Here is a 27,853-nt window from a genome sequence, read left to right as displayed (position 1 = left end):
CTTATGGAGTATGGTGAACACTATTCTTCTGACAGATCCATTAAAAACCCTGACTTTAGCATTCATTATACAATTTATCCATGCAAGAGCAGCAACAATAAAAACCTGTCCTAAGTTTATTGAAATAAAAAACCAGAAGCAACAAAAATATTCAATGACTGAACATAGTAGTTGGCCAAATTATTTCCTTTAAAATTTTCATATTTTTTTCAGATTTAATTGTTATCATAGTAACTGTTGATTAATCCAAAAGGAAGCTTGCTTTAGGTGAGATTCTCAGTCAGTCCACAGAGCTATTTTACATGACACACCCAACTGGCTGCTCCAGGAAACCTCTGTTTCCTGCTTGAGGGAAGCAGCAGCAGCAGCAGCACACAGCCCAGTGACTCTTCTTTCTCTCTGACAGCCTCAACTCACAGTGCAGAACCCTGGAACCATTGAAGAAGGGATTTTCCCTCTAGAGGAAGAAACAGACATGTTGCTTTTCAGCCTGCTGAAGGTGGTCACAGCTTTGACGTGGCTAGGTAGGGATGGCCAGTGGGAATATGCTCCTTTCATGAAGTGAGGACCAGGGTTACAGGATGACTTACTGAGATGCTGGGAAGGAGGGATAACAGGATATGAAAATAGAATTTCTTTGTTCCATATCACTTATCCTTAAACCTTCCAATTTCATCTTTTTTTCCTTCAGGATCTGGTATTGCCCAGAAGGTAACTCAAGCTCAACCAGCGACACTGGTGCAGGAAAAGGAGCCTGTAACTCTGGGATGCACATATGACACCAGTGATAGTAGATATAGTCTTTACTGGTACAGGCAGCCCAGCAGTGGGGAGATGATTCTCATTATTCGCCAGGATTCCTATAGCCAGAAAAATGAAACAGATGGTCGCTACTCACTGAATTTCCAGAAGGCCAGCAAATCCATCAACCTTGTCATCTCAGCTGCACAACTGAAGGACTCAGCGACCTATTTCTGTGCACTGATAGAACTCACAGTGAGAGAACTGTTGGACGAAGGTGCACAAAAACCCCAGGTGTTGGCTTGCAACATCCACCTGCTGTCAGGACCAAAGAAAGGAGTCTCCATCACAGACAGGAAGTGGCTAGGCCTGTGGCGACATAGGTGCAGGGTTTGAGGGAAACATAATCCTAAGGAAATATTTCTGAACATTCATAGAGCATGCCCAGAATTATCATTCATCAAAAACATTCTTATCTCTGGATCTTTGGCTTGATGTCAGACAGAACTTTTGACTGAAGATAGATAAGAAAGAACAGCCATAATAAACAATTTGCCTTTTGGTTATTAGAGTGAACTAGAATAATTGGTTATGGAATTCCAGAAAAATATGAAATATCAGTAAAAACTTTTGTAATTTGCTGGAATTTTAGATCAATTTATTCAATAAATATTTATAGACTACTTATTGTTTTAATTATCAATCCTAGAAATTATGATTTCTAAAGTTAGTGATGGAATCCCAGCATCTGTAAGTTCGAATCACTCCCAAGTTTATTCTATTTTCAAAAAGCCAATTTTGAAAACTTCTACTATTTCCAGATGTGTCTTTATCAATTTGAAAATCCAGGGATGAAGAGAGTTAAGTAGTGCTCAGGTCTTTTGATGCAAATCCACATTTGGATTCCTACACTGTGGGGGAAAATTATTTGGTTGACATCTGGCAACAAGATTTTGGCTTACTCAAGTCTAGCAGATTATCTTTTACGGTATGGGATTAGTATTTGTTGCCTGACTAGCATATTCTAATCTCCTTACCTTAGAGTCATTGAAATCATGAGGAATAAGATATTGAACTCAGATCCTTCTACAGGGATTCGATAACTTTAATTATGCTGTTTCTTCTGTTTAGGATTCCTATTTTTCACTTTTTCATAGTTCTGAAATGCAGGAGTATTTAATTATCGATAAGCTAGTGTGACTTTGTCCCCTGAAAAACTTCTATTAAAAAGATATCATTCCTTAGAATTATTATTACTTTAGAATTGGGGAAATATTGTCTTTCAAGTGGTAGTGATTCTTTTTTTTTATTGGTTGGGCTTCATTGTGGGTACAAACAATTAGGTTACACTGATTGCATTTGTTAGGTAAAGTTCTTCTTATAATTGTGTCCCACCCCCAAGAGGTGTGCCATACACCATGACTCCCCATCCTTCTCCCTCTCCTCTCCTCACTCTCTCATTCCTCTACAGCTCACCTTATATTAGATCTACTGCCTTCATATTAGAATTTAGTACATTAGATTCTTACTTCTCTATTCTTGTGATGCTTTACTAAGAACTTGTGATGCTTTACTAAGAAAAATATTTTCCAGTTCAATGCAGGTTAATAGAAAGATGTAAAGTTTTCATTTTTTAAAATAGTATTCCACAGTATATATATACCACAGCTTGTTAATCCATTCCTGGGTTGGTGGGCGTTTAGATTGTTTCCACATTTTGGGGATTGTAAACTGAGTTGCAATAAATAGTCTAATGTGTGGTAGTGATTCCTGAATCAAAGACTTTCTGTTTACCTGGCTGGAGCTGAAAGATATTATTCTTAGTACAGTACCTCAAGAATGGAAAAAAAAATCTAATGTACTCAATACCAATATATAAACAACTACATGCTCACATGAAAGATATGACACAAATATAGTGTAGCAAGGGAGAGGAGAGAGAGAAGGGAGTGGAAAGAAGGAGGAGGGAGGGCAACTGGCAGGATCTCACCTAATATGCACAATGTGAGGTTTCTCATAAGACCCTGAGTTGCAGAGGTCAACTACAAGTTGAATTTTACCTTAGAATTGAAAACAATGTAATCTAAAGTTTTGTACCTTTATATTAACTTAATATAATTTTTTTTCTGAAGAATTCAGAGAAAATAACAAAAAATACTTTGTATTCTTTTTTTTTTGTTTTATTTGACAAGTATTTGTTGAGCACTAGTAAGTCACTGATATACAGTCACTGTTCTGGATATTGGGGTGCAGTGCTGAAAAACACACTCAATGAAGATTTGATTTCTTATTATTTGCCAAGATTTCTACTCCAAATCCTTGCCTGACATCTAAATGGGTAGGCTGATCCAGAATAGATACATAAAAATGTGTATTATGTGAACAATATTAAAGTGTTCAAGAAAATTCCTGTCTTCAGTTATAGAAATACTCTGGGATGCTGTGCTAGGTAAATTCCAGGTCAGGTGGTATCCTAAGAACAAAAGAGACATTACAGCGTATGACAACTGTCCTTCAGATTTGTGATGGCCACCTGCGACTGGCATGTGAGCCCAAACACAAAATGTTCTTGCTGGGTTTAAATCATTTTAAAAGTGTAAGTGAGAACTTATAAATGAGGTCAGAATTGAGAACCTATTTCTGGTCTGTGGCAGGAAGCCATAAAAACATTCATCCTTGTTCAGTCTCTGCCCACCAGGGGGAGTGGCTTGCTAACAGAAACTCATTTCCTGTGTGAATTGTAAGTTTAGATTTATCATTAACATTGTGACTTCAACATTCCTTCCTGTTAAGAATCAAGAACATTATTTAGGTGACACTGTAAAGATGAACTCTTCTCCAGGCTTAGTGACTGTGATGCTCTTACTGCTTGGTGAGTAAAATGCCTCCTCAAATCCAGGCTCTTTCTCTTATCATGTCAACAAAATGTTTAACCATAACTTTATTTAAGAGTTGTATGGCCAAAATGACACAGGTTTCTTTTCTTTCCCCCAGGAAGAACCCATGGAGACTCAGTGACCCAGAGAGGAGGTAAAGTGATCCTCTCAAAAGGGGATTTCCTGACAATAAACTGCACTTATACAGCCTCAGGATACCCTACCCTTTACTGGTACATTCAGTATCCTGGTGAAGGTCCTCAGGTCCTCCTGAAGGCTGCAAAGGCTGATGATAAAGGAATCAACAGAGGTTTTGAAGCAAGGTATCATTAAGAAACCACCTCCTTCCACCTGAAGAAAGCCTCAGTCCAGGAGTCAGATTCAGCTGTGTACTACTGTGCTCTGCAGGACACAGTGGCAAGAACTACAGGGGGAGCTGAACACAAACTCTGAGCAGCACAGGGCCTGGCTGCTGAGTGTCTGCCTCTGTGACCCACTCAGGTTTCAACATGATCTATGGCTGTTTGTCTGGCTAATACGAAAACCATACAGATGGTCACAGCAGAAGAACAAGCATCCTAATACTCAACTCTTCCTTAGTGAAAAGAAAATAGAATTGGACATCATCCATCAAATGCTTCCTCCTCCCAGACCAGAGCAATGTCAAGGTCTAACCACCCAACAATGAAGTATCTCTGTGCCATCCTTAAAGACAAAAATCTAGCCTCCACATCCGGGTCTAGGTCACATTGAAAGATATTATAAGTAGATATGTTTTATTAATTTTTAGATAGCTGAATATGCCAGAGTAAGTGGCTTCTATATGATGCCTTCTTCACAGAGTAACACATGAGAGATGATAGCAGAGCTATAGCCTTCTAGCAGCAGGATTCTTAATAAAGAAAGAAGGAAAGAGAAGAAAGGAAGACAAACACAATTTTCCATGTAACAAAACAATGCAAAGAGAGGAAATAACATTTATCATAAAGAGGAAAAGTGTCATTATTGGAAAACCAGATGGTAGATAGAGGCTAATGTTCAAAGACAAAGGGATAGGTGGAAAGCCTAAGAAATAACTCATGTCTAAATCATGAGAATTCCTCAACAGTCATGCAGAACAGTTGGCTTTCTAACATGTCTTCAAATGAGTTAATTTTGCCATGTCAACGCAAGATTAAGCACGTATTTATCTCTGCTTTCCCTTACCTTATAAAAGAAACAGTAAAGAAATCAAAAAAGCCATAAAGCCCAGACATTAGGCAGTGATGTCAACAAAATTATAGAGTTATGAGAATTATATGGAAAAATCAAAACTCGCATAACAGACCAGTTAAAGAAAAAACTTGAGTGAAGTAAAATATAACAAGGAGTACCCCAATGTGCATTGTACCCTCAATTTAGGGTTTAGAAATTAGAAGCACCAATTGCTTTTGAATAATTGGGAAAGATAGTTCTCTCTCTCTGTGTGTGTATTATTGAAAGCATTTGAAAGGGAGGAAAGAAAAAAGAAAGGAAAAGAGGACCAAGTGATAAAATTTATAAGTAATACACCACTCATACCGTCCACCACTGCTTGTATAACAAGCAATGATCACTTTCCAAACTCAGCTGAAAATTGAAGCTAGTCTTTGATGATTTGAGGGATAACATTATTCAGAAAACTGAACATACTCATGGTCTATATTGTTCAATAAAATTGTCTCGTAGGTAATTTTCACTAATTTACACCATCCAGTACAGGTGATTAGGCAGTGGATTTCTTCTAAACGTTGTGTATTACTAAGACTTTTTACTTTGGCTTATCTATTGGGCTTTCTTTGTTTTTTAAAAATAATTCATTTAATTATGAATAATATGGAGATTAATTAACTATATTTAAAAATTGTTTTCATTTTCATGTCCATTGCCCATTTTCTACTTTTTTCCCTTCATGTCTTCCATTTCCCTTCCTACCCCAAATTAAACAAACTCTTTTGTCCAGAGATTGTAACATCATTTGTTAAAAAGACTATTTATGATCCATTACATTAATATTTCCTTTGTTCTTTGTCAGAAATAGTTGACCATGATATGATATAGCATGAAGCCCTCACAAGAAGTTCACCAGGTATGGCTGCCTGATTTTGGAGCTCTTGGCCTTCAGAATCTTGAACCAAATAAATATTTTCTTTATAAATTACCTAGTCTGATGTATTTTTTTTACAGTAATAGAAGACAAATCAAGATAGGAAATTGATGTTAGAAGTGGTGCTATTGCTATAAAAATGCTTCAAAATGTGCAAATGGCTCTGTAACAGGATAATGGACAGAGGTTGTAAAAATATGGCCAAGCAGGCTAGTAAAAGCCTAGAATGTTGTAAGTGGTACATTAGGAGTGATTCTGGTGAGGGCTCAGAAGACCAGATGACTGAGGAAAGTTTGGAATTTCTTAGAGATGAATTCAGTGGTTGTAACCAGAATGTTGATAAAAATGTTCACAGTAAAGGCTACGTTGATGATGTTTTCTATGGACCTGAAGCACAAAATATTGAGGATTAGAGTAAGGGTTATCTTTATTTTGCAATTGCAAATGTTACCAGATGAAGAGGGCATGGCTGTCACAGTCAGCCAATAGGGAGAGACAGGGATAGGTCCATGAAACTTTCTTTGTCAGAAGGCGGGGATTCTGGAGAACAGTGGGAGTGGCCTCTCCTAAACTGTTTTGTTCTTCCATTTCCAAAATTACTATTCCATGCATTTAAGTTCAAAGGGAAGACCATGTTAACCCTTATCTTAAACAATAATTGGCAGAGCCCATGACCCATAGTAAACAACAACCAGCATAACCCACGATCCAAAACAACACTCCAATTTAAAAGTCAATCTCCTAAAGCAATACACCTAAAATACTCAAGGTAGTCATCCTTTGGGTGGGAGCTAACTTTACAAAACAGCAAGAATGGGAGATGGGGGTGAAGGTCAGGTCTCCTCAATTCTCAGGGAAGAGGATTTGAGAAATTTCTTCCATCACCCCACTCAGCACTATGCAGAATAAACTCTCTGCTGTAAACCCTGCTGTCTCTGGGTACTGACATCCTCTTGGGCAGTGGGAAGATGAACCTAGTTGTATGGTAACATCATGGGTCAAGTGGGCCCAGATGTGGCTTGTACCTAACTCTGAAAAGCACAAGCTATAGCTTGGTGTTGCTAATTCTGCAGGCATGCAGAATGCAAGAGATATGGAGGCATGGATTCTTCTACCTATATTTCAAAAGATGTCACAGAAAGTCTGCAGGCCCGCTATAAACTGCCATAGGGGTGGAGGAAATGTTGCAGGAAAAAGAGGCCCAATGGAGAGAAAGATACAACATCCATGTTTAAAAGAGAAAGGGCTTTATTTCAGCCAGTGGAGCCACATTAGATTAAAGTCTGAAAATGGCCAAGCTCTCGGACTGGCTCTGTCCTTTTTCTTTTATCTCCAACCAAGGGCTCCTTGTCCATGGGTATCCTTCTCATTGGTCAGTTTGAATTAAGCTGGAGAAGGCAGGTGTGGGCTTTTACTAAGGTGACCAGATTTTAACATTGGTAAAGCGGGACACCATTGGGATGGGGGTGGGGCATGACAACAATGCAAACTTTGATAAGCAGTTCTTGATAATCAGTTCTCAACAGTTATTTGTTATTATTAAAGTTTAACATTATAAAATTAACAAAAATAATATAAAATGCATATCCTGGCGAAATAGCCACATGGCAGCTGAAAACTGTATATTCCCTTCCTGTTCTCCTGTGTTCCCTAGCTTGTCATGCATTCTTTCCAAAAATTGGGACTTTTTAAAAACACTATAGGATGCAGGACAAATTGTTAAAAATTGGGACTGTCCTGCCAAAAGCAGACGTCTGGTCACCTTAGCTTTTATAGAAGTGTGAACTTCTGCAGAAGTGGAAGCAAGCATTAGTTTCAAGGTCCCATCAAGTTTCTACAAATTCCTAGAGCTAGGTCACCACAGGAGGATATTGCACAAGAGTGGCCTTGGGTTCCCATGAGAAAATTTTTGTTCTTTTTTTTATACTTTATTTTATTCTGGTATCCTCTCTGGCTACACAGAGTTCTTATCAGGTCAATGCCTGGTGTAGCCACGAGGATGGGGGATGCTGCTGGGACCCTAGAACTGTTGAGCTACCAGCAATCATGTAATACCCACTTGGAAATGCTGCAGCAACCGGTATGCAACTCTTACCAGTGAGTGCAGCCAAAGGGGCTGCACCCTGTAAAACAATGAATAGAAAGCTTCATGAGGCCTTGGGAGCCTATTGCCCCTCCATCATCACCACCACACTTTGTCCAGGAAGCTGCATATGGAGTGAAAGATTATTTTGGAGCTTTATGATTTAACATTCTCCCTCCTGGGTTTTGGACTTATTTGGGCCAGTTACTTCTTTCTTTATGCCTACCTTTCCCTTTTGGAATGGGAATGTTTACCCTATGCCTGTTCCACCTTTGTGCCTTGGAAGTAGATAACTTGTTATGATTTTATAGGTTCACAACTGGAAGGAGTTTGCTTTGAGTCTTAGAGGAGACCTTGGACTTTGAACTTTTGAATTGATGATAGAATGAGTTAAGACTTTTGGGTCTGGCTTGGTGCCTGTAGCTCAGGCAGCTAGGGCACCAGCCACATACATCAGAGCAGGCAGGTTCAAACCAGCCTAGGTGGGCCAAAAAACAGCTGGGCGGGTGTTGTGGTGGGTGCCTGTAGTCCCAGCTACTTGGGAAGCTGAGGCAAGAGAATTGCTTGGGCCCAGGAGTTTGAGGTTGCTGTGATCTGTGTGACACCACGGCACTTTACCCAGGGCAACAGCTTTTGACTCTGTCAAAAAAAAAAAAAAAAAAAAAAGACTTTTGAGTATAATGGGATGGGGTTATTGCATTTTGGATATGAGAGGATGTGAGATTTTCAGGACTGGGATCAGAATACTATGGGTTGGATGTGATTTGTCTTCATTAAAACTCATGTTAAATTTTAATTACTAATGTATTAGTGTTGGGAGGTGGGACCTTTAAGAGGTAACTAGGTTATTAAAATGAATTAATGGCTTTCTTGAGACATTGTGTTATTCTTCCTGGGACTAGATTAGTTCTCAGGAGAACAGGTTGTTTCTAAAGGAAGTCAGCTTCCTTTGACCCCTATCTCTTTTGCACATGCCAACTTCCCCTTTGGCCATGAAGGTACAGCATGAGGCCCTCACTACAAGCTGACCAGATTTGGCTGCCTAATCTTAGGCTTCTCAGCCTCTACAATCATAAACCAAATAAACCTCTTCTATTATAAATTTCCAAGTGTGAGGTCTTCTGTTATAGCACAGAGAATGGATTAAAGCAAACACCCATAGGCTCTGCTGTGATGTACTTTCTTTCATTTCTGATATTAGTAATTTATGTCCTCTGTCTTTTTTCCTCAGTAAGCTTGGCTAGAAGCTATCAATTTTAGTGATCTTTCCAAGGAACCAGGATTTGTTTTTGTTGATTTTTTTTCTATTGATTTCCTGTTTTCAGTTTTATTGATCTGTGTTCTAATTCTTATTATTACTTTGCTTTGTCATATATGAGAGTGATTTGGTATGCTCAAATCCATATATAATGCTTTGTCATATATGAGAGTGATTTGGATGGTATATCTAGAGATGAGATGGGGAGAGGCTCAGGCCAAGTTTGATGAAAGGGGGCAGAGACTCACCTGGGCAAAGATGGCATCTGCACTGAGGGTGGTTGGAGGTTTGTTTTCATGTAGGGTACAGGAGGAGGAAGATTCCACAGCTTGCTGGAAAGTTCTGGTGGGCTGGGGTCTTTCTGGTGGAATTCTTGGGTGGGGCCAGGTAGGCCTTTTTTTCTAGGAGGAGAGAAGCAGGAGGGGGAAGGGTTTAGCCCCCAACAATCTAATTGTCATATACCTGTATATATTTCTTTTAAAAAAGTTTTTCATTACCCTTTTAACTTTATGGGTTTTTCTTTGTCATGCAGAATTTAAAAATATTATGTAGTCAAATTTATCAAAATTTTCTTCCATGGACTCTAAGTCCAGCTTAAAAATCCATACCACATCAGAATGGTAGCATTTTATATTATATTTTCTTTACTTTTTCATATTATTTTCATATTTAAATCTCTTAAACATGTGGGGGTGCAGGGGAAAAAGGAAGTTGAATTCCAAGGCTATTTATGCCCCTCACATTATGTTTGTTTCTTTACTTTGAGGCAGCTACTCAGTGTCAGTTTCCATTCTTGACAAGTGTATTTTTCTGCCTAGATTTAAAATTTTATCTCTGCCTATTTTTTGCGTTTCTTACTTTTTTCTATTAAGGTTTTCAACCTAGTCATTGTTTTTTTTCCATCCAAATACACACACTTTACTAAGAGTGGTGCATCATGCCAATAGTCTACTGCATATGAGAGCAACATACGATCAGTCACTCACCCTTCATGCTAGAAGTAAGTACAGAGAACATGATGTGAATAGGAGGGATATTGTTAGAGAAGGAGGAAGAAATAAACTACTCCTCTACTTCATAAGAGTGTTAGAGTAAGGTGTCATCGAAGGAATGTAAACTATCTGCCTGTTTTCCCAAATTCATCAGTTGTTTTGAGTTGAGAGGATGAAGAAAAGCAGAAGATAGCCTTGCTCACAAGTTGTCCACCAAGTGAGAAGCAGACAAACAACTTTGGAAAACAAGGACAACTTTGTATATTTTTGTTTTTCCTGAAGAGGAGAATTAAGTAATTAAGTCTTTGTTGTAGAGTTTGGATAAGTACTAACTACTAGACAGGCCTTGGAATCTGCTGCTGCTTCAGTATTTGGGGTGTTGTCATTATTTTGGAAAAATTTTGCATTTTTTTCTGTTAGTACATATTCTTCTTGATGATGTTTTGATACATCCATTGCTATAATTCAAATAGGTCTCTGAAGACATTGTTCAAAATTGATTATATTTCAAAACACTATGTCTAATTTAAGCAAGACAAGTTTGTACACACTGAAATTCCCTCTTTTGAATTCTTTCTCGCCTTCTCTCTCTTCCTTTCCCTCTGTCCTCTGTCCTTTCTTCTTTCTCTTTCTTGACTTTGATGGACTGATTCTTTTCATTGTTTCCTGAAGTAAACATCTCTGAAAGAGCAACAATTTCTTTGGGCTACAAATCATCATCATTAATACTTAGACATCATTTTATTATAAAATAAAACAGCTGTTCACAAAAGTTTATAAAACCTACAAATATGATTTGGTGCATATGGATTAAGTCTGTGATATCCATATCTATCTATCCAGATTTATTTTAATGAATTGTTTCATGCAATTGTGGGCAACTTCTGCAGGTCAGGCTGTTAGGCTGGAGACCCATGAACAGTTGATTTTGCAGAAAGCAGACTGGAGGTAGAATTTCTTCTTATTTGGGGAACTTCAGTATTTTTCCCTTAAGACCTTTAACTTCAGTATTTTTCCCTTAAGACCTTTAGACTGTCCATAATATAGGCCCACCCATATTATGGACAGCCATCTGTATGTAAACTTACAGGATAAAAAGCATCTAAAACATGGAAAGAAAAAGCCAGCCTGGAATGTAGGAATGAATGTACACCTGTATTCTAAGAAATGTAGACCTGAGGAATGCTACAGCAGTGAGTTCCATGAGTTTCCTTTTGCTCCATATAACTCAGTTGCATCCAGGGGTCACCAGTAATCTGGAAATGCCAGGGCATACAGACTAAACAGCCCAAAGAAACGGCTGCTTTCTCTAACCAAAAAACCAGGAAAAAGTTAGACTGGCAAGACAGAAAACTGTAAGACCATAACCAGACTACTTCAGCCAAATACCACAGAAAGGTTTACAGCAAGCAGGAAAATACTTAATAAAAGGGAAATGTAACCTGGTAGGAGAGCTGTGTGGTATTTTAACTTACCTTTGCTCCTCTTGCCTTCACTGGCTTCAAGACAGCTTTTAACAGCAGCCTGCATCCCCAGTGTGAGTTCCTGTTGCTGGTGGAAACAGAGTGCACATTGTTATGGAAGCATAGTGCTTGGCACTTTGTCCTGCCAGGTGGCTCCCTGAAGGGCTAATTTAAAGGACTTCCCTGAGTTTCACATAACTCAAAATTCTCTCAGTACTATGCAGATGAAATTTTCTCAAAAACAATTTGCTAAAGGGTTCAACAGCAGGCAGGAGAAAACATCTGCAAACTTGAAGATAGGTTGATTGAAATTACTCAATCTAAGAAGAAGAGGAAAGAAGAAATTCTTTTGATGAAGAAAAATGAACAGAGCTTAAGAAACCTGTGGGACATTATTAAAAGTATAAGCCTAAGTAAGATTCTAGAATGACAGGAGAGAGAGTGAAAGGAAACAATACCTAAATTGTACTGAAGACATGAATCTAGAAAATTTACTCATAGAAGACATATCCAGAAAATTGATACTATGAAAAATGCAGGCTGCTTAAATCAGAAGGGGGAGGAGATTGTGATTTCTTTTCGGTTGTTTGCTGTAACACTGTCCTTCAGGCATATGAAGGAGCTTTATATTTCCTTTAGATAGTATTAGGCACAGGAGCTTTTGCAGGACAACTTTGATGTGGTATGAGCTCTGGCATTTTAATACCACCGATAAGGCTCTTGGGTCTACTACAACATTAGATCTATTGACTAGCTCATACTATTTTTGTTACTAATTTAACAAAGGGGGTACTTATTACAATGCTGTGCTTTACATCCTTATTTAATGTTGAAGATGTCATATTTGGTTTTCATAGATTTTCCCAGGTCGTGGGAAAATCTATGAAAATCTATTTGCTGTCATCTGTTTTGGTGCCACTTCTTGAGTTTTACGTTTACTGAGGATGGTAACTGTGATTTCTTTTTTGTTTTTTTTTTTTTTTTTTGAGACGGAGCCTCAAGCTATCCCCCTGGGTAGAGTGCCGTGGCATTACGCTCACAGCAACCTCCAACTCCTGGGCTCAAGCGAGTCTCCTGCCTCAGCCTCCCAAGTAGCTGGGACTACAGGCGCCCTCCACAACGCCTGGCCATTTTTTTTTGGTTGCAGCCATCACTGTTGTTTGGTGGGCCCAGGCTGGATTCGAACCCGCCACCTTAGGTGTATGTGGCTGGCACCTTAGCCTCTTGAGCCACAGGCGCCGAGCCTCTTTTATGGTTTTTTAATTCAGATTTTTTGCTTATGTTTAGGTATTGTGTTTTGTATAATAAAGGTTTTAGCATTTATTTTTTAACATGCTACAAGAAGTTTTATGTGACAGACAATTACAAAACACAAGAATAGATATAAGGTACAAGAAATTTTGTGTACCAGTAAGAAGTGTGCAATATTTACACATCGATGGAAGGACTATTGTGATTTCTGTGAAGTGTAATGTGTTCTTGGAGAAAAATATTTCAATATAAGAATCTTCTCCCTCATTCTATTTCCTATGCAGTTGTTGGTGGGAATGAGCAGTACCTGACCAAGACATATTCATTAAGTACTGGTTAAATGGCTCTTCAGTAGGAAAGGACTGTGTCATTGCTAGCCTGTAGAAACCAGCTTCTGTAAGAGATTGTGGGACAGAGGAGCAGCAGCAGCTGTCTATGAGTCTCTGTAAACCTCATTCAACTTCTTGCCTAGATAGTTCTCCGATAAATGTGGTTTGCTTTTTAGGTAAGGATGGAAATGCACGGAGACATAAGATCCATAACTTTAGGAAATTAATTCATAGATATCAGCTTTGTACAGGAAAGGGAATAATAGAAAGACAAATGAATAGGTTTTGTTGACAGTCTAAGTAGTGAAGATAGGTCTATCTCTATTGCCCCAACTCAGAAGTGTACTGTTTTACCACGGATGTATCATTGGTGTGAAATGGAATGACAAATTTTAAGCTCCTTGCATTCCTGAACTTGTTAAAAAATATTGCCCAAGCTGTTTTTTTTTTGTTGTTGTTGTTGTTGTTGTTTGTTTTAGATTTTAGGTGACTCTGTTTTTAAATGATTCTTTTGAGTTGCAAGAGATTTCTTTAAGAATTGGAAATAATGGAGTGATGTGGGGGTGTCTGGCCTGATATAAAGAAGAGTTATACAATACAAAATGTTTCTTGAATTGCAGGAACCTCATGCAAAATTTATGTATTGAGATATTTTATGATTCTTCTTTCACTGTAGGAAAGTGGCTATTCAAAATAATTGCTCTTACTCATGCAAAAGTTGCCATTTGGCATAAAACACATATACACATATAAATCTCTCTCAGCCACTTTGACTTGGAGCAATTAACTAACTGTTAGTAATTTCAGTAAATTGTCAGTAATTTAACTAAATGTTAGATTTTTACTTTCAGTTTGCATGATAAGTGTCTACATTTTGAATACATCTTTAATCACTATTCTGATTCCACAAGATGGCAGTGTCTTCTTAGGGGCCTTGAGGAAATCTCTTTAGTGCTTTTGTGTGTGTGTGTGTGTGTGAGAGAGAGAGAGAGAGAGAGAGAGATATGATATATCAGAGGAGTGGCCTAGTGACATAGCAGGGGTGGTGAAAAGAACTTCTTTTTTCTAATTGGTAGAACAGAATCTTTGTATGATTCTCAAAGCAGAAAATCAGAAATGCTTAAGTTAGGCTCTTTTTTTTTTTAAGGTTTAAAAACTGAATCTTCAGTCAACTGTGGAGATGAAATCCTTGAGAGTTCTACTAGCCATCCTGGGAATTCATTTAAACTGTGAGTTTTGGGCATCTCTATGGGAAATTCCAATGGTACAATATTTGGATGTATTTGGAGTTATTGTCTATCTCAGGCCATCAATAAAGGCATAAATGTTTTTTAGGTCTAACCAACGGTTGGTAATGGTGGGAAGTCTGTGAAAAGATAATTTTAATTTTGAGGCATAAGCATCCACCACCCAAACAACCTTCTTTATCTGAATATTGTCTTTTGCACAGGGGTGAGGAGCCAACAGAAGGAGGTGGAGCAGAATCCTGAATTCCTCTCTGTTTCCTCAGAATCCATGGCCTCTCTCAAGTGTACTTATAGCAACAGTGCTAATCTGTACTTCATGTGGTATAGACAACATTCCGGGAAAGGCCTGGAGTTGTTGGTGTCTATATACTCAGGCAATGAGAACAATACGAATGGAAGGTTTATAGTAAAGCACAACAAAGCCAGCAAGCATGTCTCCCTGCTCATCAGAGACTCCCGGCCCAGTGACTCAGCCACCTACCTCTGTGCAGTCAATACACAGTGCTCCCCAGGCACCTGCAGCCTGTACCGAAACCTGCTAGGGCCCCAGGAACCCCTTGGGACAGAGCTTAGCCTGTAGGGCAAAGATGTTTTCTGTGTACTCTAGAGGCAAACAGAAGTTAAAAGTAATAGTATGGAGGGATTGATTAATTAGGAAGGTATGTTCACAATTCTGAAAATAATCGTGAAGAGAAATGAAAGACACGATACTGCTCTAGACAAAATATTTTCTACTCTTTCTACTCTAGTTTAAAAAATTATGATATAAAGTTATTGTTGAGGTATGACTGGCAGACAAAGTGTGTACATATTTGCCTTATACATTTGATGTATTTGCAGATAAATATAAACCCATCAAATCATCATCATAATCTGTACACCACGAATATATCCATTAGCTCTAAAAATTTTCTTCTTCCTTTTTTACTGAGTTATAATTGATTTCCCAAAAGTTGCACATATCTACCATATACATCTTGATGCCCATTCTGGTTTTATGCCACAATCCATCTTAATGGTATTGATTTTATAATTTCTTTAATATATAAGAAGAAAATATTTTAATAGGATAACAGATAGTCCCTCACAGTTCCTAGTGTACTTTGGTCTTGCCTCATTTAGTTACTCAAGATATTTGACAGTCATATCAAAAATCATTTGCTCTAGGAGGGAATTGCAATGGCAAAACAGAAATGGAAAAGGAAGGGAAGAGTCATAAAAACCCTACTTTGGAAAGCCGTAAGTCATACTTTCAGTTATAGATACCCATTTTCAGCCTCAGTTGCAACTCCACTTCTTGCCAGATAAGGATACATTTGATGGGTAAATGGAAGATGAGTTGAATCAGGGGGTGAGAAGTAGTTAAAATAAAAAGCCCATTTTCATTGTTTGTGATCTTACGTTTATCCATCTTGAGTTAAATTTTGTATGTGGGCCACCATAAAAATATTGAGACAGACTGTCCAATATTACTGTCCATTATTTCACTTCCAAGAAACACAGTCAACAGTGTCCTTTCTGATTTACCCATGCAAGATTTTACATTTCTTAATTTCCTAATATCTCAAAACTTCTGTAATGACCTATATACCAATGTAATACTGGTATACGATGGGGACTGAGGACCCAGTTTCATTCTTCTGCATGTGTCTATTCAATTTTCCCTGCACCATTTATTGAATAGTGCATCCTTTACCCTCTGTAGGTCTTTGTGCGGTTTTTCAAGTTGGTTGTATGTATACAGTTTTGTTTTGGGGTTCTCCATCATGTTCTATTGATTGATGTGTCTACTTTTATACCAGTAAAACAGAGAACTCTGTTATCACCTGTACTTATTCAAAGAGTGCTTCGGGCTGCTGGCCTTGGTATAAGCAAAAGCTTGGAAAGGTCCACAATTTATTACAGACATTTATCCAAATATGGACAAAAAGCAAGAACAAAGATTCACCATTTTATTGAATAAGATGGCCATTCCTGCACATTGCAGCTGCCCAACCTGGAGACTCAGCTGTCTACTTCTGTGTAGAGAGTATAGATTACTGTACATTTGTAACCTAGGTGCAAACTTGAGACTGGGCGTGAAGCCACACTCTTCTTTCCTTAGGCATAGACCTTTAATTTACATAGTAAAAATGAACAGTCAGATGGAGATATGCATAGGGGAAGCTGTGGGGTAGTGTGGAACTTCCATTCCTTCGTTGGCCATGTTCAGCAATCAGGAAGCTTCACCTAATGGATTCTTAAAGGCAGTTAATGAAGTTTTATTTTGAAATTCAGGCTTTAAAGATGACTTCGCTATTTAGAGTCCTTTTGCATAAATAACTTACTAGTAACCATATCACAATCCCTCTTTGGCTGAACTTTTACCTTCATGTTTTAAAAATTGCTTTTGTTATTTTTTTCTGATTGTAAAACATTATATGCCAAATATGAGACAAAATTGATTACAAAGTTGATAATTCTGAGCCTAGATAATTTTTTGCTAAGGTTTGGTTAATTTCTTCCTAGATTCTTATTATAATTATAATCATGATTTTTCATTTATTTTATCTTGAATTGACCATTTCTCCTTTCATCAAATCTCCTGAAACACATGCATTTTAATAGCTCATGACAGATTTTCATAAGTCACAGTGATTTTCACTTTCTTCTTTATATCTGTTGTAAAATTTGACAGCTCTTCCTACTTGCTATTTCTTGTTGACAAAATGTGACTTAGGCTTTCCTTTAGAATCTAATTAGGATATATGCTGTTTATGTGTTTGAGGAAAATTAGAATAGAAAATAATTTGAGAAAGTGACCTTTAGATTAGACTTATCAATCTTTCCTTCTTTTTCAAAATACTTATTAACATCTGTTCATCTTTTTTATTTGCAGTTTTTGGCCGGGGTGGGTTTGAACCTGCCATCTCCAGAATATGGGGCTGGCGCCCTACTCTTTTGAGCCACGGGTGCCATCCTAACATCGGTTCATCTTATCTTGCCCAAGAATTAAGAAGAGAAAGCTGTCTGTTTTAATAGCAAGCTTTTTCACATAGTTAATAATCGGTAGATGTTTGCTAAAGAAAGAAGAAAGAAGTGAATTTTGGTATGATATGTTAAAATTTAATTTAGTGTTTGTGTTTCAATTAAATTCATAAGTTGATGTGTAAAGAATTAAACACTTTAAAAAGTATAGTTGATTACACGATTATTCTATAATGTACTATTTCTTACTGCTTATCTATGTCTTTCTTTCTGTATAAACTTTTGTTATTTTATAGTATTTATAGTATTTTTCTACAAAAAATAGAAAAATTAGTGGGGCTTGGTAACCCATGCCTGTAGTCCCAGCCATGTGGGAGGCTAACTCAGGAGGATCACTTGAGCTCAGAAGTTTGAGGTTGCTGTGAGCTATGATGACACCATTGCACTCTATTATACCTGGCAATAGGGTGTGACCTGTCTCAAAAAGAGAAAAAAAAGATTGATTAAATAATAGACCAGGAAAAGCAACCTGTACTGAGTATCATAAGTTTATTTATCTACTTATATTTGTAAAAGAATAGAGTATTAAGAAGTTCAGGGCATTCTGAATAATATGGACCTATTAGTGACCAGTTCACAGTGAGATAGCAAATGACTTTGTGAAGGGGAAGAATGTAGGACCATGAGAGCTAAGGGTAATTCATACATTAGGCTGAGGGAGTTCAAGGATGTCTGATACAGTAATTACTTTCAGTTTTAATATTCCATCTGTTTCCACATTTTCAGAGAATCAGGGTGATTTAAAAAAGTGAAATTCCTGAGTGAGGGCAAACCTTATATAACTGTCCCCAAAATATATGCTCCCATATGCATAGATAATTTAAAATATCACAGGTAGGGAACACAAACTCATATTGATGTTTAGTTATTGTCAGTGTTGTGTTTTGGTGGCAGGAGAATATTTCAATCCATGTAGAAAATAGAAAGACTGTTACCAATATCGACTCATAACACACACAGGGAATATAATTATGTAAAACCTTTTTGGAGATTCTCCAATGTTTCCTTAGGTTACTATTCTAGTTTATGTCACATTTTTACGGTTTTCATGGGTGTTCTTGGTTCCAAAAAAGTACATGAATTGGCAGTGTTTCTTGCTGTCCTAGCAAAGTTTCCCAACAAAGTTTTTTTTTCTTTTTTAAATATTGTGGCCATATGCCATTCCTGCAATGGGCTATTTCTGGATGGCTTTAGTAAGTTCTTTGGAGATCATTTGGTTTCACCAGGAAGTTTTTCTGGCTTTAATATATCTAATCCTCATTGATAAAACAAATTAATAATTCATCTAAGTTGGAGTTGACCTTTTCCATGGATTTGTCTTTCTATTCTATCAGAGGTACCTGCATAAGGACTTCAGTCAGAAAAGCATTTTAAGCCTCATGATAGGCTAAAGCATTTTTCTCTACCTCCATGTTGTCTTTCCTAGTGCAGATCTTTATCTTTATTACAAAAATTTCCTTGGGTAGCATCAAGACATCAAACAATTTATGTATTTGGTGTCCATTTTTAAAAAGATACATGAGAAAGTTAAGAAAAGGTGAAAAAGGTTAAGAAATCTCATTGTCTTCATAGTATTTGGAAGTCATGAACTACATTAAAATATCCCAACTATGGTTCTTTGCATGTTTTGTAACTTTACATGCTCAAGAGAAAGTTATAAATTTAACTACTTGAATTAATTTTGCTTCTTTAAGGGAATGGGTTTCATAACGGAGTCTGTGGTAGATATTGCATAACCAGTAGTGTATTATCTTATTTAAATTTGAAGATATTAAAAAATAAAATTAAGAAGTAGGTGTGAGATTGTGAAGACACCTCTTGAATGACAGTAGTATAATTATGAGGCTCTTTTTACTGATAAATGTAACAAAATTGAATACACTAAGAGGAAATTTGTGATATTTCACAAACTACTTATAAAAAATATTGGCGTAGGGTGGCACTTGTGGCTCAAAGGAGCAGGGCACTGGCCCCATATACTGGAGGTGGTGGGTTTGAATCTGGCCCTGGCCAAAAACTGCAAAAAAACTTTTTTCTATTTTTAGAGAGTAGAACCATTGTGTTGTATGTGATTTCATCATATTTAATGGTAGTTCCATGAAAGATCTGAAGATGCTTCAACCAACTGAGATAAGACCAAAGTTATTTTGAGACAAAGGAAATAAACATGGCTACTATATGCATTTAAGGAATAGACTATGATAGGCAGTGAGTTTTCATTATTTGCCATGTAGTTGAGTAATATCCCTAGGACATAGGGTTCACTCACATAGAAAGGTTTATCACAATCAGTGCTGCTATGATCAGCTCTCCTAGGCAGAAGTACAGGATAGTCTAGGATACATTCTATTCAGAGCTGGGCATACCCAATGTAGTGCCTGGTTCTGGCTCATTTAGGGTTCCAATTGAGATAACGGGAAAAACATAAATTCAAAGATTTGATAACTTAATGATCACACTTGGGTATCTAATGTGACTTTTATGAACAGAGCTGGATTATCAAGGTACATAGAAAAGTGAAGGAGATGTTTATAATAGTACCCAGTGTCTGAGGGCTTCCCTGATTACACTTCAGCAAAGAGAGATTTGTTCTTTATGCAGTTTTCCTCTAAGATAGGCAACTGGAAAGACACTGGAAGTGAGGTGGGAATTTGAAAGGCCTGCAGATATCAGTCCAAACAGCTTTACCTTTTTATTGTAACATGATTGTTTTCTATCTCAGGAGAAAGAGCAAGATGCATAGATATGAGGGTACATGATTATTACGTCTAACCTTGTCCCCGTAATCCATTCAATGTAGTGTTTGTGAATTTTATCTTGTATTCCTTAAAATTGATTTTTTAGTTGTTATGAGTACATAATACTATACAATATACATGTATTATTTTTACGTAAGTCCTTATCACCCACTTCTGTCAAAGATACAGTGACTGAAAAGAGTAGCTGGTCAAATTATCAGCTTTATTTTCAATATATTTAGTTTTTTTTTCATATTTAATTGTTACCACATTACTCATTGGTTAATCCAAAAGGAAGCTTGCTGTAGGTGCAATTCTTAGCCAGTACATGGAGCGGTTTGACATGACACGCCACACAAACTTGGTACTCCAGGAAACCTCTGTTTCCTGCTCTAGGGCAGCTGCGGCAGCAGCAGCAGCAGCACAGCCCAGTGACTCTTCTCTCTCTCTGTCGGGTTCACCTCACAGTTCAGAGCCCTGGAACCACTGAAGAAGGTATTTCCCCTGTAGAGGAAGAAACAGACATGTTGCTCTGCAGCCTGCTGAAGGTGGTCACAGCTTCAATGTGGCTAGGTAGGGATGGCCAGTGGGAATATGCTTCCTCTATTATGTAAGGACCGGGGGTACAGGATGGACTTATGGAGATGTTGGGAAGGAGGGATGACAGGGTATAAAAATAGAATTCTTGGTCCTACACCACTTAAAGCTAAACCTTCTAATTCTTTTTTCCTACAGGATCTGGTATTGCCCAGAAGGTAACTCAAGTCCCACCGGCAATGTTGGTGCAGGAGAGGGAGGCTGTGACTCTGGGATGCACGTATGACATCAGTGATTATAGTTATCATCTCTTCTGGTACAAGAAGTCCACCAACGGGGAGATGATTTTCATTATTCGCCAGGACTCCTTTAGTCAGAAAAATGAAACAGAAGGTCGCTACTCACTGAATTTCCAAAAGGCCAGCAAAGCCATCAACCTTATTATCTCAGCTTCAGAATTCAAGGACTCAGCGATATATTTCTGCGCACTGAGGAGCGCACAGTGAGAGGATTGTTGGAGGGAGCTGTACAAAAACTCCAGGTGTCTGCCTGTGACATCCACCTGCTGTCAGGACTGTAGCAGGGTATCACCATCACAGACAGGAAGTGGCTAGGCCTGTGGTAACACAGGTGTTGGGTTGGAGGGAAAATACTCACTTTAAGAAAATACTTCTTTAGGGTGGTGCCTGTGGCTCAAAAGGGTAGGGCACCGGTCTCATATGCTGGAGGTGGTAGGTTCAAACCCAGCCCTGGCCAAAAACAAAACAAAACAAAACTTCTTTAAATTCATAGATCATTTCCAGAGTTATCATTCAATAAAACATTTTATCACTGAATCTTTGGGTTGAGGTTAGACATACGGAATTTTTGACTGAATATTGAAGAGAAAGAACAACCACAAGAAGCAACTTGCCTTTGGCTATTGGGTTAGGCTAGAAGAATTGCCTAAGGAAATTCATAAACATGTGATTAAAAAAAATCATTAGAAGTTTCTTTGAATTTTGGGTTTTCAGATAAGTTGTTAAGTAAATATAAGGGGTCTTCAAAAAGTTAATGTAAGTGCACATTACAAAAATCTCTGCATGGATTTCAATTGTTTTTTCATCAAAACAAACTCCTACTAATCTGTTATAACATATCTGAATAGGATCTAGTTTGAAGCACTAAGAAGGATATGACATCAGTTTGAAAACAGCCCCTACTAGAGCAACATAAATTCTGTCAAATTTCAAGCAAGACCAAATATTGAATTTATGGCAAAACTTGGATGCAGGAATGGTGAAATCATTGATGTATTATGAAAAGTTTTAGAGAATAATTCCCCCAGAGAAATTATCAGTTTATAACTAGATAACTCATTTTAAGAAGAAGTGAGATAAAGCTGATGATGTAGCCTAAAGTGGGAGACCTTCCACATCAGTCTTCAAGGAAAACATTCATCTTGTTAATTGAAGAGAACCCTTGATTGACAGCAGAAACATAGCCAACACCACAGACATCTCAACTGGTTCAGCTTGCTCAATTCTCAGTGAAAAATTAAAGTTCAGCAAACTTTCTGCTGGATAGATGCAAAAACAGTTGCACCCAGATCAGCTTCAGGCAAGAGCAGAGCTTCAAAGAAAATTTTAAACAAGTAGAATCAGATCCTAAAGGATTTCTTTGAAGAGTTCCCATAGGAGATGAAGCATGGCTTTACCAGTGTGATTCTGAAGATTTTGCATGATCAAAGCAATGGCTACCAGGAGGTAGAAGTGGTCCAGTCAAAGCAAAAGCAATCAAGGGAAACATGATTACCAGTTTCTTGGGGTGCTTTACACATTTTGGTGTTGACTATTTGGAAAGTTATAAACAGATAACATCTGCTTATTATGAAAATGTTTTGAGAAAGTTAGTCAAAACCTAAGCAGAAAAATGCTAAAGGGAAATCTTTAACCCAAGAATTCTTCTCCACCACAACAATACTCCCGTTTATTCCTTTCATCAAACAAGGGCAATTTTGTGAGAGTTTTGATGGGAAATCATTAGACATCCATCTTATAGGCCAAATTTGACTCCTTCTGACATCTTTTGCTGTCTTAGTCTTATAAAATCTGTAAAGGATACCCATAGTTCTTTAGTTAGTAATGTAAAGATTGCATTGACATGATTAAAATCCATCCCACTTAATAGCCTTATTGCAATCTCTAGCATGGAAGAGCTCACATTCTATACTGTAGGCTTACCTGATCCCATCTAAGACTATAAAGAGATCAATAATTACTAGCATTTAGAGGGACTTTGTGAAGAAGCAGAGAATGGACCCTCCTCTTTTCTCTGCTCTTGTCTTTCACTCTGTTACTTCTTCAAGAGCATTTAATGTCATCACATTAATTTCATGCACCCCCAAGACCTGTTATGCTCAATCAATGTTCCACAATGTGAAATTGTCATTCTCTTCAATTTCCTCCTTCTACCTCTAACACCATTTTCATCTGCCTTAAAATATAAATGGTAATGGTAGGTTGATAAGGGATCTTTTATTTTAAGTTCCTCTTATGTCTGCATTTGGAAATTAGACTTGTAGAATAGAAACCTTAAAGGGAAGCATGTTTAAATTTTTTTTAAAATTTTAATTGTGGAAAAGTATACATGAGAGAATTTATCATTTTAACCACTTATAAGTGTATACAATTCAGTGGTATTAAACACATGTGCATAATGGGGTAGCCATCACTTACCATCTATCATGAGAACACTTTTCATTTTGCAAATTTGAAACTATGAATCCACTAAAGAATAACTCTAGATTTCCTACCACCCACAGCCCTTGGAAACCACCATTGTACTTTGTGTTTATGAATTTGACTACTCTAGGGATGTGAGTGGAAGTGATTGATGTTGCTGACACTTCTATTTTGGCAGAATTTGTTTCTGTCCTGGCTATATTCCCCTGTGGACCAGGTGCTGTTTGAGTTCACAGAAACTGTGACTCAGCCCTGGTCTGTGCTGCTGCCCAGAGCTGGCATGTCTGTTTCCATTGCAGTCTGTGTTGGTGTGGGCAAGGTTAGAACTCACACTGAGCTTTCAGTTTCAGCCTCTCCCTGCTTGCTTTTGTCTCAGCTATGATCCCCTGGGGGCCGGGTGCTTCTTAGGCTCACTAAAGCAGTCCTTCTGGCTCAGCCCCACAGAGGAAGTATGCTGTCTCTGGGCAAGTGTATTCTAGTCTCTGTTCCAGCCAAGTCCTGCCCAGGCTGGTACTGCCTCAGGCATACCCTTTACTCACAGGGCTTGTGTTTCTGTCCCAGATCTGTTCTGGCAGTGGCTGCCACTGGAGAAGAATCCTGGCTTCCTCTGGTTGCCCAGAGAGGCAGGGAGTGTCTCTCCAAAATATCCCCAGGGTTGTGAGCCCTATTGTTCCTGCCAGTGCCGCTGTGCTCTGTGCTGTGGGGTACCACCTTTCCCTCTTTCATATGGTTCCCTCAGCTCACCATCTTTTCCATACTCCTGTGCCATGCAACAGAATCAGCATGGACTAGCAACAGCCCATGCCTTGTCCACATCTCTTGAGAAAATGCCCCCAAATCTGGACTTCATTGGGGACAGGCTTCCAGACTTCAGGGTGAGAGTGGAGGGGAGTGCTGGGAGTTCAGAATTGCAGACAGAGAATATATACAGTTTTATACAGTTTCATGCCTGGCGGGAGAGTGCCATGGCACACTGGTAGGTCCTGTCTGGGGAAGGAGTTCTGGTTTTTAGAGGGTAAAATGGGATAAAATAGGAGGATATCAGAACTCTCCTCTGTTGTTTGTATAGAGTATACTGCCTGCTGTTCTCATGGGGCAGGGGACTCCTATCGGTTTCGGGATGGATTTTGTATCTATTGTTTGTTTCCTTGGGGTTGCAGCTCATCTCAGCAGGGTTTAAGTGCATTCTTCAACCTTCTCTCTTGGCTCAGCTTCAAACCATTGGCTTACTTGCTAAACTTCTGTCTTCTGGATGGGAGCCTCTGTGGAAAGCTGGCTCCAGTTGGTCATCTTGCCTCCCCAATGTCAGTTTTAGTTTTTATGTTTAGATTTTTAATTCTTTGTTTTGATAAGGGTCCAACTTCATTTTTTTCTATGTGGAATAGTTTTTTGCTGAAAAGACTTTCCTTTCACCCTTGAACAGTTTGTGATCATTTTAAAAAATCATTTGACCACATATGCAAAGGATTTATTTGGACTCTCCATTTTATTCCATTGTTCTACATGTCTGCTTTTGTGGAAATACCTTATTCTTTTCTTCCATTACTGAAGCTTTATTTTCAGTTTAGAAATCATAGAGTGTGAGAGCTTCTGAACTTGTTCTTTTTTTTCAAGATTATTTGGATTATTTGAGTGTCTTTAAGATGCCACATAAATTTTTGGGAGGATTTTTCTATTATAGGAAAAATACCATTTGAATTCTGTAAGGGCTTGCATTGAATCTGTAGATTCTTTTGGGTAGCATTGACATTTGAATAATATCCTTAAACATAGAATATATTTTCATTTATTTGTGTCTTCGAATGTTCGTTAGTTTCTTTTAATAACATTACCTCACTTTTATCGTATAAGTCTTTAGCATCCTTGTTTAAGTTTGTTGCTAAATATTTTCTTTTTGGTATTGTTGTGAATGCAATTATTTTCTTGATTTCCAGAATATTCATTGTTAGAATATAGAAGTGCAATTGATGTTTTTGTGCCATTTTTGTATCCTGCAAGTTTGTTGAAGTAGATTATTAGTGCTAAGAAGAAGCATATTTAATTGTGGAATTTCAAGTATTGTGACAATTGATTGAGGAACAGGATATTTGTCTCATGTTCCTCAAGTCAACTCATGTAAGCTCTAAAACTTTAACATAAAAGGAGGATGGACTTCATAGTGTAATCATTGTGTGTCTTTAGTCAATTTCTTTAAAATTTAATTTAAAGATTGAGAAATCAAAGAACTATGTTTTTGTAATAATAGATATTCTAACATATGATGGTGTGCTCAACAAGATACAGAATTTGTAGTTGGGTCCTAATTTTTAAAGCAGTGTTCAGCTAGTAATTGAAATACCATATCAGTAGAAAACAAAGTCCACTCCATTTTCCATACTATAAAGATACAGAAGGATTAAGTTTTACCCCAGGAAATCTAGTAACTGAAAGAGCCAACATCTCCACTAAGGTCATTTGACTTCAGCTGATGGACTTCCAACAAGATAAAAATAAAAATAAAAATACTCTCAAACTGGACTATATTAGTATTTTGTTGTTCTTATGAACATGTAATTATTTATATGTTAATTTCATATTATTATAGAGTACATTGGATATTTATTTTTCTCTTCTTGAGAATAGTAAGACACTATTATAGTCCAGTTCAGGGGTAGAGGGAAGTGGGAGAGAGAGGGGGTAGGTTGTATTATAGGGGAGGGCATGAGGCAGAATCTCACTTAATGTGCACTTGTAAGGGTGTATAACACCCTCCTGGGTGAGGGGCTTTTCTACAAATGGAAATTTACCCTGGAAGTGAGAGTAATGTAACCAAAAAATTGTGCCCTCATATTAATTTGAATCAAAATTAAAATAAAATAAAATATGAAACACCTAAAAGCCAAAAGGTGTAAAAAAAAAATCAACACAGCATGCAATGTAAGAAGTTAAAAAATCAATAGCAAAGCAAAATTAATGAGAGTGGAAACTAAACTATAGCTACACAAGGACACACAGAATGATATAATGGATACTGGAGACTCAAAGAAGTGGAAGGTGATGGAGGAAAAATTACCTGTAGAGTACAATGTTCACTATTTGCATAATGGGTATATTGAAAGCTTAGACTTCACCAATGTACAACATATACATGTAATAAAATTCAAGTGTACGCCCTACATTTGTTAGTATAAAAAATTCATAAAATAAAATGAAATAGAGCAGATTGGAGGAATTAAATATAAAGACAGAAATTGATTGCTCAAATAAAAATAATACAATCAACGATAAAACAACAATATGGTATTTTGACATGTATATGTTGTACATTGGTTAAGTCTAAGCTTTCAACTTGAACACTAACACAATCCAGAAAAGAAGGAAGTCAGGGTTTATTTCAAGAATGTGAGAATGATTTAATAATTGAAAATCTGTTCATGTATTGCTTCACATTAAAAAGTTTTAAAAGACCCCAAATGTTCTCAAGCCTGGTTTGGTGGAGTATTTTGTTTGTATTTGGTATGATTTGCTGCTGTACCTGTAACTGCATGTACATTTGTGCAAGCTCATCTGATTATGGTTGCTCTGAAAAATATTTGATTATCTCTTTTGATTTGACCTCAATCATAGATGTGTGTAGTAGTGTGTTTGGGTTCTTTAATTTCCTGTAGCATTTAGATTATTTCAGTGGGGTTAAGGGGAAAATGATGAGTTTATTCACTCACATTTATGTTGAATTCTTGGCTTCACAAGTATTACCATTTATGCGTTTGTGTGTCATTGTGACTTCCCTAAGTTTTATCCTAGAACATGCCAGACCAATAATTATGGTTCAGATTTATGGATGGTATTTGCCTGCAATATTCCTTGGTATTATTCTCAATTCTGTGCTTGAACTTCTCATAATCTTGTGAAATATAGCTTCATAAATGTGACCAATTATGTGGAAACCAAAACTCAATAGTAGTCATTAGGAATAATCAAGCTATAATCCTGTTTAAAAGAGACATTTACATTGGTTAATTTTTAACACTGTGTTTTAGATTCCTTTATCACAAACAAATTTCAAGGAACAGAAAGAGAGTAATCACTAACCATGAATAAAGTTATAGTACCCTTCTGCTTCACAGAATCCTAGAACCCTTGCAGCCTTGCTAAAATCAGGTGCCTAAATAAATTTGTCTGAAAAAAAAACTCATGTCACTACCTGGTGGTGAGCTCCTAAATTGCAGTTTGTGTACCATTTACAATATGTTTCCTCTCTTCTTTTTGTCAAAGCCTCAACTTGTAATTATTCAATTAAAAAATAATTTAAAATAATTTCATTTAGAAAAAGACAGTGCCTGTTAACTTATTGTCTTAAGATATTTCAAGGGTTTGGGCAGCACCTGTTGGTAGGGCACCAGCCCCCTATACCAAGGGTGGTGGGTTTCAACCCGGCCCCAGCCAGCTAAAACAGCAGTGGCAATTGCAACAAAAAATAGCTG

General features: G+C 37.5%; 3 gene segments (V, D, J or C); all 3 read left to right on the top strand.

Moving 5' to 3' along the window:
- The first annotated feature begins 475 nt into the window (after window positions 1–475).
- On the top strand, window positions 476–1,137 carry LOC100941116. The segment is given in 2 exon segments: window positions 476–524; window positions 692–1,137. Coding segments are annotated over 2 exon segments (495 nt in total).
- Window positions 1,138–3,567: 2,430 nt separating this feature from the next.
- On the top strand, window positions 3,568–3,950 carry LOC111722714. The segment is given in 2 exon segments: window positions 3,568–3,613; window positions 3,736–3,950. Coding segments are annotated over 2 exon segments (261 nt in total).
- Window positions 3,951–20,654: 16,704 nt separating this feature from the next.
- LOC100967069 lies at window positions 20,655–21,173 on the top strand. The segment is given in 2 exon segments: window positions 20,655–20,703; window positions 20,866–21,173. Coding segments are annotated over 2 exon segments (357 nt in total).
- Window positions 21,174–27,853: the final 6,680 nt, after the last annotated feature.

Source organism: Otolemur garnettii, unplaced genomic scaffold (assembly GCF_000181295.1).
Source record: "Otolemur garnettii isolate 467f Iridium unplaced genomic scaffold, OtoGar3 scaffold00327, whole genome shotgun sequence".
Classification (NCBI taxonomy): domain Eukaryota; kingdom Metazoa; phylum Chordata; class Mammalia; order Primates; family Galagidae; genus Otolemur; species Otolemur garnettii.
This window is presented reverse-complemented; position numbering and strand designations above follow the sequence as displayed.